At 48.5% G+C, this 12,419-nt stretch overlaps 1 protein-coding gene across 3 annotated transcripts in view; it reads right to left on the reverse strand.

Moving 5' to 3' along the window:
- ELMO1 (engulfment and cell motility 1) overlaps positions 1–12,419 on the reverse strand; it is a 545,070-nt gene that overhangs the window by 267,337 nt on the left and 265,314 nt on the right. For all 3 annotated transcript variants that reach the window (XM_055132324.1, XM_055132311.1, XM_055132316.1), the window contains one exon: positions 11,428–11,532. In XM_055132324.1, coding sequence (XP_054988299.1) covers positions 11,428–11,532 — 105 coding nt within the window. The remainder of the gene's footprint in view (positions 1–11,427; positions 11,533–12,419) is intronic.

Genomic DNA, 12,419 nt, shown 5'->3' on the forward strand with positions numbered 1-12,419 from the left:
TGCAACAACAGGAATGAGAAGCTGAGAAGCAATTGGGTCTCCGGCACGGCCACCCCAGATGCAGCAGTGGAGAACAGGAACACACTCAAGAGAAGCTGACTGATGGAAACCAGCAGGAGGCAGTTCCTCAGAGCAGGTACCGAGAGATACCAAGCCACCCTTGGGAGACATACAAATGGACACTGTGGACTCAGAGAAAGAACGAGAAGATACCACTGGTCTCAAACCGAGATCCTGAGAGAGATGCTGTCTGCTGGTTTCCTAGACTCTAATAAGTAACTTCTACACAGGCGGCTTCTGCAATGTGGTTGTGTGTGTGTATGTGTGTGCATGCACGTATGAGTGTAAATTAGTGTATGAATGAGTATGTGTGCATGAGTGTGTGCATGTGTGTGAATGAGTGTATGAATGAGCATGTATCAGTAAGAATGTGTGTGCACATATGTGTCTGCAAATTAGTGTGAATGAATATTTGTGTAAATGAGTGTGTGAATGTGCTCACCTGTGTGTGAATGAGAATGTGCGTATGAATGTGTGTACACGTTAGATGAGTGTACGTGAAAATTAGTGTATGAGTATGTGAATAAGTGTGCTTTGATATGTGCACATGTGTGAATGAGTGTGTATATGTGTGAATGTGTTTGCACATGTGTGATCAGTCTATGAATATCTCTGCATGTGTGTGAATGAGTGTGCATGAATTTGTCTGTGAATGCGTGTGTGTGAAGGTGTGTGTTGGTGCCCAGGGCCCTGGCCACACCAGCAGGCCCTGGCCACACACAGCTCTCGCAGTGACAGGCGACAGTGGGCACGGAGGAGTGGGGCACACATGGGCCAGTGGCTACACTCGGGACTTCCAGCAGTCAGCACGTGCTCTACCAAGCAAGGTGAGGATAAACTTTCTCCTAGGCCCCTGCTGGGTTTTAAAGTTTAAGCAGAAAGGCAAAGAATAACCCTCAGCTGGAGCTAGGGCCATATGGACACTGGCTGGGCAGAAGCAGGGAGGAGTGCCACACAGCACTGAGTTCTAAACCTGTGTCCACTCGCAGGCCAGGCCCAGCACCCAAAGAACTCGGAGGTCATGATGCAAGTCCCTGGAACTCGGCCGCCTCCCCCGAGGATGGACGGGCCCTTCCGAGATCAATGCAGGCCTGTGTGGAACCGTGATCTCATCGCAGCCTGAAGCATTCCATTCAAATCGCTGGTGTTGGCAGTCAGAAATGTGCCTCCAGTGCAATTAGTAAATCTAATCACATACATTCGTGCTCTCAGGGGTCCCGATTGTTTGGCAGGAACAGCTTGCTTATTCACAATCAACGAAATTAATGCCCCTATTTTTAAAACATGAAAAAGAAAAAACAAAATCAAGCCTCCAAGCTGCTGCGGACTGTGGCCGAATAAAGAATAGAAATTAAAAGCAGGGACTAAAGTATTTAAATAAATTATTAGACAAAGAGTCATTTGAAAAGCCCCAGCAAGGTTGAGCCCTGGGGTGATTGTTATTCTAAATTGAATCTGTGCTCGACACCTAGAAGGAAGCATCGTTCAAATGAAAAAGGTCCCGGAATGCGAACAGTGTGTTTAAGTGGCAACATATAATTTCATTAAAAACAATTAGGAGCCAGTGCAGCAGGAGCTGCTCGGGACAAGGGGAGGATCTGTCAGTGGATGGGAACAAAAGATGATGTGCCAGGGAGCTTCTCCCATCACTCGCCTCATAGTCGGGTGTAATTACACATCACATGCACTGTCCTGTAATTATGTCGCTTGGGAAACTGCCAATTTCCCCCTTGAAATGTTAAAAGTTCCTTAATTTATTTGAAAGCCTCGGCCTCGCCTCCTTCAGCAGCTTTCTCCTGCCCCTGGGTGTGGGGTCTCGGGTGCCTTTTGATGCAGGCTAGCGGCAGGCAAAGGTCAGCTGTGCGGTGTTAGACTTCCACCTTCAGACATGGCTCCTGGGGCCCAGAGCTCTCAAAATCCAAGCTCACAGCATCGCTACTAACATCCAGTGGTTCTTTTTTTTTTAATTTCTAAAGAACTGGACAACTCGAGGTCGAGAGAGAGACAGGATAGTGGGTACGGTGCTTGCCTTAGATGCAGTATACCGTAAGTCAGTTCCCTGCACCCTTTTTGGCCCCCCAAGTCCCAGCAGGAGTGAGGAGTAAGCCCTGAGCACTGTGGGGTATGAACCAAAGCCAAAACCAAGACCAAAAGAAACAGTACAACCTGAGAGGCTGAGAAGCATGCCGAGTCCTTCCCACTCTGGGGAGGCTGAGACTAAGGCCCTTTCCTCTCATCAAGGAAACAAACACCAAGCACAAGATTGACCACCTGCTCTCCGGAGCAGACAGCCAGGTAAGGAGGTAATAAGCCCTGAGCACACATCTGTGAGGCCCTCGGGAGAAGGGGTATCAATCAGAGGTCACTTTACAGGCAAGGAAAGGAAGGGAAAAGGCAAGGAGAACCTTCCAGTAGATATGGGGCTGACAATGCGGTAGGAGTTTCTCCAAGCTTGTGCAGACCCCCATTATAAGAGCTTTAGCCATGTGTCAGGCAGACGCCAAATGTAGGAGGCAGCCAGAGGACAGGAAAAGGGAATGCTTCATCGGAGAGAAAGCAAGGGGTCTGCAGATACCCCACTCCACTCCCATACTCTTAGACTGTAGCTGAGGAGCATTGGGGGTGGGGGTAAAAGAGAGACGGCTCGAGGGAAATCCCCAAAGCGTAGGGAGACACTGGAGTAAACTATTTGGCCTTCTATTTAGCTAAGCGTCTCCCTGACTGTCTGGCCTCAGCCCAAACCTCTGAGCTCTCAGGTCAATTTTATCCTGTATAATATGGAAATGTAGCACTGTAGTCCTGTTCATCGATTTGCTCGAGCAGGCACCAGTAATGTCTCCATTGTGAGACTTGTTGTTACTGTTTTTAGCATATCAAATATGTCACTGGTAGCTTGCTAGGCTCTGCCATGCGGGCGGGACACTCTCAGTAGCTTGCTGGGCTCTCCGAGAGGGACGGAGGAATAGAACCCAGGTTGGCTGTGTGCAAGGCATATGCCCTACCCGCTGTGCTATCGCTCCAGCCCTCTCAGAGTCTGGCAAGCTACCGAGAGTATCCCGCCTGTACAGCAGAGCCTGGCAAGCTACACGTGGCGTATTCGACATGCCAAAAACAGAAACAACAAGTCTCACAATCGAGATGTTACTGGTGCTCACTCAAGCAAATCGATGAACAACAGGACAACAGTGCTACAGTGCTACATAAGATGGAAATAATGAGAGTTCCCATTTCACGTTGGTACTGTGAGAATAAGTATGAAAAGAATTTAGGATCAGTGAAGACTTAAGGGTTTGGGCACTTCCTTTGCAGGTGGCCCAGCTGGTTGGATTTCTGACAGGGACCTAGCACCCTGAGAACCAGTGTGGCCTGAATTGCCCCATGTCCCCCACCCCCAAAATTCAGCAAAGTTGTTCTCACTGGAAGCCATGTGTATGCAGTTCTAATTATGTCCACACTCTTTGAAATAGAGAGAGAAACAGATTCCCCCAACTGGGGTCAGCGAAATAGTAGCTAAGACACTTGCCTTGTATACGGCTGACCCAGACAGATCCCTGACCAGCAGGTGTGACTCCCGAGCACAGAGCCAGGAGTAACCCCTGGACATCACCAGGCATGTCCCCTACATCACCCCAAATAGGGTTCTCCCAGAAACCTTGAGTGTGAGGTGGGGCTCCAAAAACAGAGATCTGGGCACTGGACAAAGAGGGTCCAAAGTGGCCTTCTCTTCCCAAATGTGGGAGCGCTTGGGAAGATGACAAATAAGGTCAAGAAACAAAAGACAGTCCAGGTCTCAGAGATGGGGCCTTTCACACACACCATCACCTCATTCTAAGCTGGTCCCAAAGAACGGCTTTGTACTATTATCTCAAAGCCCAGGTCTACCCCGCTCACTGGAGACTTAGGTCTAAACCAATGATTTTCCCACCTTTTCTTTATTTTTTTTTTGAGTCACACCCCACCTAGTGATACTCAGGGGGTACCCCTGACTCTGCACTCAGGAATTACTCCTAGTGGTGCTAAAGGGGTCCTATGGAATACCAGAAATCAAACCTGGGTCAGCCAGGTGCAAGGAAAGGGCCCTACACCAATGAACTATCATTCCGAACCATATCACTTTTTAAAAAAAAAAAAAAAGAATTATTGTTTACAAAGCATGCAACATGAAGAGGCAGAATCCAGTGAATGGTTTTGAAACTTGTAAACACAAGCTTATTTCTTCATCTGTTAAAAAAAAAGACAATGAAATAAACTGAGAAACAATACTTTGAAACACATCTAAAACTGAGAAAACAATTAGATACAAATATCCATCCTTTCCCACGACTGTGTTTCCTTGTTGTTTCATGAATATTTCTGTCTTGACTCGTTTAAAATTAGATACAGGCACATGCCCTGTCCCGAGACAAGACACTGCACTGGAGCCCGGGAACTCGGCCCTTCAGAAACAGTGATGTGCAAATACACAGAGTGGTGGAAAGCTCCAGACAACTGAACTGCAGGGCGTGAGTTTATTTCCAGAATATCATTTTTACTTCAATTATGAGAAGCATCAAGATTTGGCAATTCCTATAGTCACTCTGCAGAAAAGCCTCATCAGTGAAATAGTTATTTGATGACCTAACACCCTCCAAATAACACTTAGATGTGGTGTCCAGTCTATTCAATTCAGCACTGACCCAACCCTAGAACTCGTCCAGGAAGCATTACTACTGTCAAAAATCATTGGGCGGCGGGGGCAAAGCAATAGCACAGCAGGGACGGCGTTTGCCTTGCATGCAGCCGACTCCAGTTCAATCCACGGCATCTCATATGCCCCCCCCCCCCCCCGAGCACCACCAGGAGTACTCCTGAGTGCAGAGCCAGGCTTAACCCCTGAGCATAACCAGTTGCGGTCCCAAAACCAAACCAAACCAAAAAATCACTGGGATGAGAAAAAATCACTGGGATGTAATTCTGATAAGACTTTTAAAAGTATGATTCTTTATCAAGGAGTGAACTGTTTACCGCTTTAATATGGAAAACTGAAAAAGTACCTGCGACATGTTGTAAACAAATCGACGTGCCCTGGTTAGAGAATATCAAATAATATAGAAGGAAATAGGGGGGGAACAGAGTGGGGGTTGGGGGAAGGGCAGCGCAGCAGACCCCGGCCACTCCCCTCCCCCACATGCTCTCCCACTGCCAGCCCTCTGGCCGGCAGCCCTGCCCCCTACACACCAGCACCGTCTGGCAGCTGGCAAGCGCAGACACAGGCCTGCATGAGTCACTGAGGCAGGGGTATGGCTGTCGGAGGTTTCTCTATTAGATGCTTTTTAGTACCTGAAATAATAGACCGATTTTGTTTTCCGTGTGAATTCTTTTTCCTCTACAGGCATGTAAGCAACAATACAAACACCTAATTACCAGCATCTCTTTTATGGTCACACATTTCAAGAGCTGGTGGGGTGTATTTAGGGCCAGGAACTAAAATAAAATACGTGGCTGTGAGGCTGGCAGAGGAATTGACAGCAGATTCTAAGGTCCCCCCAGTCTTCTCCAGAACTGCTGCAGGTCACTACACTGAAGGCGAATGATTATATCTGAAATCTGGAGGACTCTGCAAGGATACCTCTCACTGGGCCTGATTCATTTCAACAGCATCATTTGACTGTCAGTCAAATATTGGATCATAAAACAATATATAGGAAAGAGACAGCTATAGTTTTTGAGGGATTTACGATTTAATAAGAGTATGTGCTGCACAGATAAAGCTGACAACAGGAAAGGTGTTGTCTCTCATATTGTTTGCTCACACTGGCAGTGCTCAAGTCTTATTCCTGGGACCACTGCTGGCCTGATGAACTCAGGGGACCTTACAGGGTGCCAGAGGCTGGCCGCGTGCAAGACAGGTCTCCTCCCCACTGACCCACCTCCCCAGTCTTCATCTCTCTTGCTTTAGGAAGGTTGACTTTCCAACCATCCTAGATGTAGGGATCCTAACTAACACAGATGTTTGTTTGATGGTCCCATCAACTTTCGGTGCCTCCGAATCAATCCTCTTTGAGTCTTCACTGCCGAGGGCTGAGCTCTCAGGGCTCTCACACTCCCAGTGTGGCAAAGGGAAGTCCGGAAGGAATCCAAGCTGAGTTGGCCAAAGACCTAAGCCCAGCTCTCTCCTGGCCGTGAAGCCTGGTGGAGCTCTCTCCCCTCTCCAAGTCTTGGTTCCTGAATCTACAAAGTCAACCAAAAAAGCCTCCAAAATGATGCTTAATTAACACACAGGCCCCTTCTGAAGATGGAGCTCATCTCTGGAGCAGGTCTAGAATGTTCCCTAACCCACACTCGGTACTCATTTTCTCTCATCAATCAGGGGAAGACAAACATTGCCTCAATGAATTTACTTCACCTGGAAACCAGTCTTGCTTTCCACGTCTCAAGTGCTTGGTGGGAGGGTCCTGTTCAGACCCCACCATTATTTCCTACCCTGCGACTGCGTCTTGGTTCCTGCGAGTCAGCATGACGCAAACACCACTCGGGAGCCAAGCCATGTGGGCTTCTCAAGAAAACCCAACCAATAACTAAGGATATCAAGAAATACATCGTGTTCTACATCCAAAGGTCTGATTTCCTCTGGAGTCAATAGTCTCCTTGGAAAGGAGCTTGGAACTATCATTCCGAAGTGTGTGTGTTCAGAGTGGGGGAAGGGAGGGCAAATCAAAACCAAAATAAACATCGCACACAATTCTGAACCATTACCTTGCGTGTGAGGTAACAGGGTCATTGGTGACCGGTACGCCACCCTCCACTTTTCACAGACAACCTTGTGCAGCCAAGTTGCAGTGGGAAACACTGCCGGAAAAAGTGGGAACAATCATGCCCGAAGTGAGAAAGACCCGGAGGTCTGAAATGCTGCTATTTCGGACTTTCCTCTCCCCGGCACCTCGGAAGCTCGGGGCCACAGTTCCTCCTCGTGTGGGGCCCGTTCCATCGTGGGGCCAACCAATCACATCCCTGCTTTCCTCCGCACATAGGCTGATTCAAACCCTGCTGGGAATCGGGGCCGCCCACCAATGCATTCATGTCACAACAGAGAAGCCCGATGATTCCTGGGAGTAGACGGGCAGGAAGGCAGACACAGAGGGGGAGAATACAGAAAATGTGTCCCGGGGCCTGTGCTCTGCTGCCCACACCTCACTGTCTCTAGACCTGCACACTCTGCAAGTGTCCCCTAAGCATAAAGGAACCGGGAGGTCTCCGAACGCCCAGCCCCCAAGCCCTCCAAGACCAGCAACCGACTTCATTAATGATATCACTGGCCGGCCATTAGCGCAAGCTGCCATCCCTTCTTCCTCCGCAAAAAAACCACTCAGAAGGAACACTCACTGTCACTGCATTAGCTCAGGGAACCAACAATCCTCTGGTTTCCCAAATTTATTTTTGCCTCTAGGCTTTATTTCTCACATTTGTGTTCTGGCAACAGGGTGAGTTTTCTAAAATAAACTAATTTTTTTTTTAAATTAAAGAACTGGGATAAACTCCTAGCATCTTTACTAGACACTGAAAAGGCTTTGCAGCCTTTAGGTCCGAGTTCAAATGAAGACCTTACATGAACTCAAAGGGCCCCAAAGGGCCCGGGAGATAATACAATAGTGAGGGAGATTGTCTTGCACAGGCTGACCTGGTTTGACTCCTAGCACCACAGGTGATCCTGCAAGCATCACCCAGAGTGATGGCTGGGCACAGAGCCAGGAGTAAGCCGTACACAAAGCCCCTAAAGAAATCGACCATGTCATGTCTCAGTCCATGCCCATGCCGGGTAAGATTACGAGGTTAGGAAGACTGAGGTGGGGGCTGGACAGGGTGCGTTCTGGGCCCTTTGCTTCCTGGAGAGGTAGCATGTAGAGGGGGAAAGCGCCCTCCATGGGGTCCCGTAACAGCTGGCATCTCTGCTGCCTCTCCCAAAGAAGGTCCAGCCAAGCAAAACCCACTTCAGAGACCTTCGCTCACACGCCTGCTTCATCCCTTCGGGCACATAGCCCCGGCTGACTGCGTGAGCTCAGCCCCTTAGGCTGGCACGGACAGGCAGACTTGTAAATGATGCCTTGCTCCTCCTGTGACTGGGGACTTAAGACAATAAATATGGAATGTGGAGTATGGAATGTGAAAAATACGGAATGTGATGAACAAGACTGTGAGCCCCTGGTCCCAAGCGTTCTCCTTCTTAATGCCCCAGCAGCCTTGCTTCACACCCGCTCACCAGGGCTGGGTCCCTGGAACCCCTGATGCCATTCCCTGTCTTAGCGCTACCCCAGTGTCCTCAGTGGCCCGACACAGCACTCGCCTTTAGGCGGCACAGTGTCCTCTCCTTGGAGCACTTTCCAGACCCCTTTTCTCACCTGACACCTTGGCCCAGTAGGCATCAGAGCAGAAAGACGCCCTCCAGTGAGTGTCCCTGATCTGTCCTACACGTTTATCGGCTGTGCCTCTCTGTCCCCAGCACTCCCTTCTCTGATCAGGACACACTGTTACAGGGCTCGAACGTGCCTGCTGCTTCTCTAGTCCCAGCCTCCCTCTCCTGTCGTTCCTGGACGGCTGTCCACAGTCTCCACTCCGGGAGTCTTCCTGGGCCCAGGAGCGCTCCTCGGAGTGCCAGAGCTCATAGAGACCCCTGCAGGCCCCCTTAGGGAGATGCTCACGGAGAGACTCGGATGGCTCCTCCGGGCTGAGGGCAAAAGAGAAACAGGCAAGAGGTCCCGGGGAAATGTCGCCCAGCCCCAGCAGGAGCACAGGTCTGAGGGGAGAGGTGCGAAGAGGCCTTGGCAACATGCAGGAACATGTGGACGCAGGAGCTGGCAGGGGTGGGGTGGAGAGGGGGTGTCTGCCTGTGGGCGTGTCTATGGGGCTGTGTGCAGGGGGCTCCTTTCAACGCTCTCAATCGGCCGAGAGAGGGGCAGCAGGGGCCGATGCTGCATGTGACCGTCCCACATTCAAGCCCCAGCACCACCAGAGCCGCCGAGTGCCACCAGGAACATCACCAAGCACAGAGCCAGGAGGAAGCCCTGAGCAGTAACAGCCGAGGCCCCTAGCAAACAGCAACAACAAAAACACATCTTTGATCTCACAGGAAAAAATAAAGAAAAAACTGGTCAAGGCTATTTTCATATAAAGTATAAAGACTTCTTGAATGAAAGATAAATAACTGCACTCAGAATATCTGCCTGAGTATTAAAAAACAAAATTTCATCAAAATGTAAATTTAAAAAATAAATCTATTTTTAAATCTCAGAAGATACAACACCTAGTTCCCAATTCAAAGTCTGGCTGTCAGGAATGATTACGTTCATGATTCAAATTATCCTTTCACTAACAGTGTAATCTCGGTTCTCAAGTGGCCCAGGACCCTCCTGAGTGGGAGCTCAGAACTCTGACCTAGGGTCATTCGTTCACATAAAAATGTTCTAATATTCCATCCAATAGCTGAGTTACCCAGAGTTAAATAAGACCCAGAAAACATCAGGAAAGGGGCATGGCTGAGAAAATGGCCAAGATCTCAGATGTAAAACTTTCTAATCAATAAATGGAAGTACATGAAGCAGGGAACAGGAGACATGCTTTTCCTTACAAACAGGTTTTGCTTCAAGTAACTATCAGACGTAAAATTCTGTCAGGCTGCTTTGATATCAATTTCACTGATAACAGTTTAGAGAATGCACTAAGAAAAATATGCTTAAAACATTAAATTATTTTTCATGAGACATATGCTGCTTGTGCAATTAACAGCACATCCAGTATCGGTAAGCTCTAATTTTAGAAACAGTCATCTAGAAACATCAATCAGTTAATGCTAAATTCGATTTTTATTTGGCTTCCTCTTTCCACATTTAACTCTCAAAATATTAATTTACTTACTGAGAGAAAATTACGTTCCTAAAAAAAAATCTGTGCAATAAATATGTATACAGCTAGGTCTAATGAAACTTTCAGGAAAAATCAATTTTCTTATGGAAGATGGCATTTTCACCAAGCATCAAATCCCAAACCATTCTGAAAAATTGCATAAAAGCCTCTACATAACCACATTATAAATGATATTTCAGTAAAACCTGAGGTGGGTCAAACTGCAAGAAGAGAAAAACATGTAAAGTTTAAATATAGAGCCAGGAAACTCAGAGGCTCTTTCACTCTTCAAACAGACCCTGATGCAAAGGACAATTTTCCACTGTACAGACCAACTGACTGCACAAGAATCACGGTTCTGGGTGATTAGCAGCCACAGAGTGGGTTCACCACCCAGGAAACACACCCGCAAATTTCAGAATGCCTTGCATTTCCTAGGAATGCTGCTCCCAATGAGAACCATCCATCCAATCTCCCTCATTCGCTCAGGCTTAGATGAAAGGAGTTGGCCACATTCCTATCACCAGAAAACAACAGCACCAGAACCTGGTCTGCAAGAGGCCCAAAGCATCGCTGAGAGGATCCCCACAGGAACACGAACATAGCCGACGCTTCCTAATTCTGAGCCCAGCTCACTCTGTCTGCTGCAAGAGTTGGTTGCAACAAGTACCTGACCTGCTCTCACCCATACCCTCCATGCACGGGGTCTCCATAGGGAAAGCCGTGCTCCTCTCCCTGAGAACTCCGAGACAGTCAGCGGACAGGAGCCTGGAGGGGCTGCCTCCTCGCCAGTCACTGGAGGCAGGCCCCACTCTCCCACACCGCACCCGCCTGGGCTCTGGATGCATCTGTGCTTTGCCTTCTGCCCCCAAAGGAATCCAACTGCAGAAGAGGAGTTTCACTGAACTCTCAGAACCTGGGAGAAGCCCTGTCTCTCCCTCCCGTCTCTCCTGTCTTCCTCTCTCTTATGTCTCCTTCTTGAATCCCAGGTAGTAAGCTGAGTGGAAACAGGACCAGGGCAGCATCCAGAGCATCTTCTGTGGGTAAATCTAAGGGCTGTCCACTGACACTGAGATCCTGCACGGTTCCACAGATCCTTTCCTTTTTAGGACTACTCATCATAATTTAACAATGAATCCTACAAAATATGTTCCACTGTCACTTTCAAAGTCATATTTGAAAGTTAAAAATTCCTGTGCAAGGGTCTGGAATATGCCTCAAGTGGTAGAACACAGGCACAAGTATGTGTGAGAATTTGAATTTGATCCCCAGCATCAAATGAGTCCCAAGTACCACCAAGTATGGCCCTAGGATTCCTAGGGTTCCACCTGAGGAAGCTCCCAAAATTCCATTTGATGCTCCTGACTAATTTAATCTTAATTTTAACTGAGTTACAAAGGCCCAAACTTTGGGTCCTTCACGGAAAGGTAATCTTGCCAAATGCCTAAGTTTGAAATTCGAACAGAGCAGCAGAAGGGGCCTCTTGCTTACCCGCGTGTAGGCATCCTGATGGTGCTGGGCAAAGTACAGCATGTTGTCCAGGGCGAGCATCCCAGGAGGAGTCTGGGTAAAGTCCATGGCAGGGTTGACGTGGTTCTGGGAGGCAAGCAAAATGGGATGAGTTAACACTTCAGCAGCGTTTACCAAGCACCCAAGCACCCAAATGCCAAGATACAAGAGCTACGTCATCCCATGAGACACACTCGCTACTCCTGACAGCTTCCTGACGTGGCAACAGCACTTCTTCCTACTGGTGCCTCGAACACATTTCCAGAGTGGGACTGGGACACTCGGCTGGAGAGACAACTGGTGGGAGTTCTTAGGTGTATGGCACCGGGAGGAAGAGGGAGTCAGGTCAACACCAGTGCTGTAGGTGACACTGAGGGGGAATCAACAGCATCTGGGATGCAGCCACGCTACTGTTGCCGAGCCCGGAAACTAAGGCCACAGAGGCCCGCTCACTGGACCTCCTCAAGGGTGGTCATAGCTGTCCATCAGCTCCGTGACCTGCCCAGGTCGCTCAGCTGCAGCCTCGGAAGCCTCGCGGAATCCAGAGGCTGCTTCCCAGAGCACGGTCTTCTGCTCATCCCACAGAGTACTGAGAACTGGAAGGACGAAGGAGAGACACAATATGGTCCCGAGGTTACCATCACACACTGCCTAGTGGATGCCAGAAAGGAAAGCCTTGCTCAGAATTGCAAACTGCTCATCAAAATGATAATTAAGATCTGTTCTGAAAATTCATTTCCAAACTGCAAATGAATGAAAGTTGTTTTTTTCTTTCCACAAGTGAAGTGGGAAAAAATGTAAAATAAAAAGAAAATTTCCTGTGTCTACACATTGTTGCTTTGTTCCTGAATACTGCTCAACTAGAGAAACACTACAGTGGGTAGGGAGCTTGTTTTGCTGTCAACCAACCCGGTCTGGACCCTCAACCTTGCATACAGTCCCCTGTGCCCTACAACGAGTGAATCTGAGCACCA

The sequence above is a fragment of the Sorex araneus genome, chromosome 1 (genome assembly GCF_027595985.1).
Source record: "Sorex araneus isolate mSorAra2 chromosome 1, mSorAra2.pri, whole genome shotgun sequence".
NCBI classification, from domain to species: Eukaryota; Metazoa; Chordata; class Mammalia; order Eulipotyphla; family Soricidae; genus Sorex; species Sorex araneus.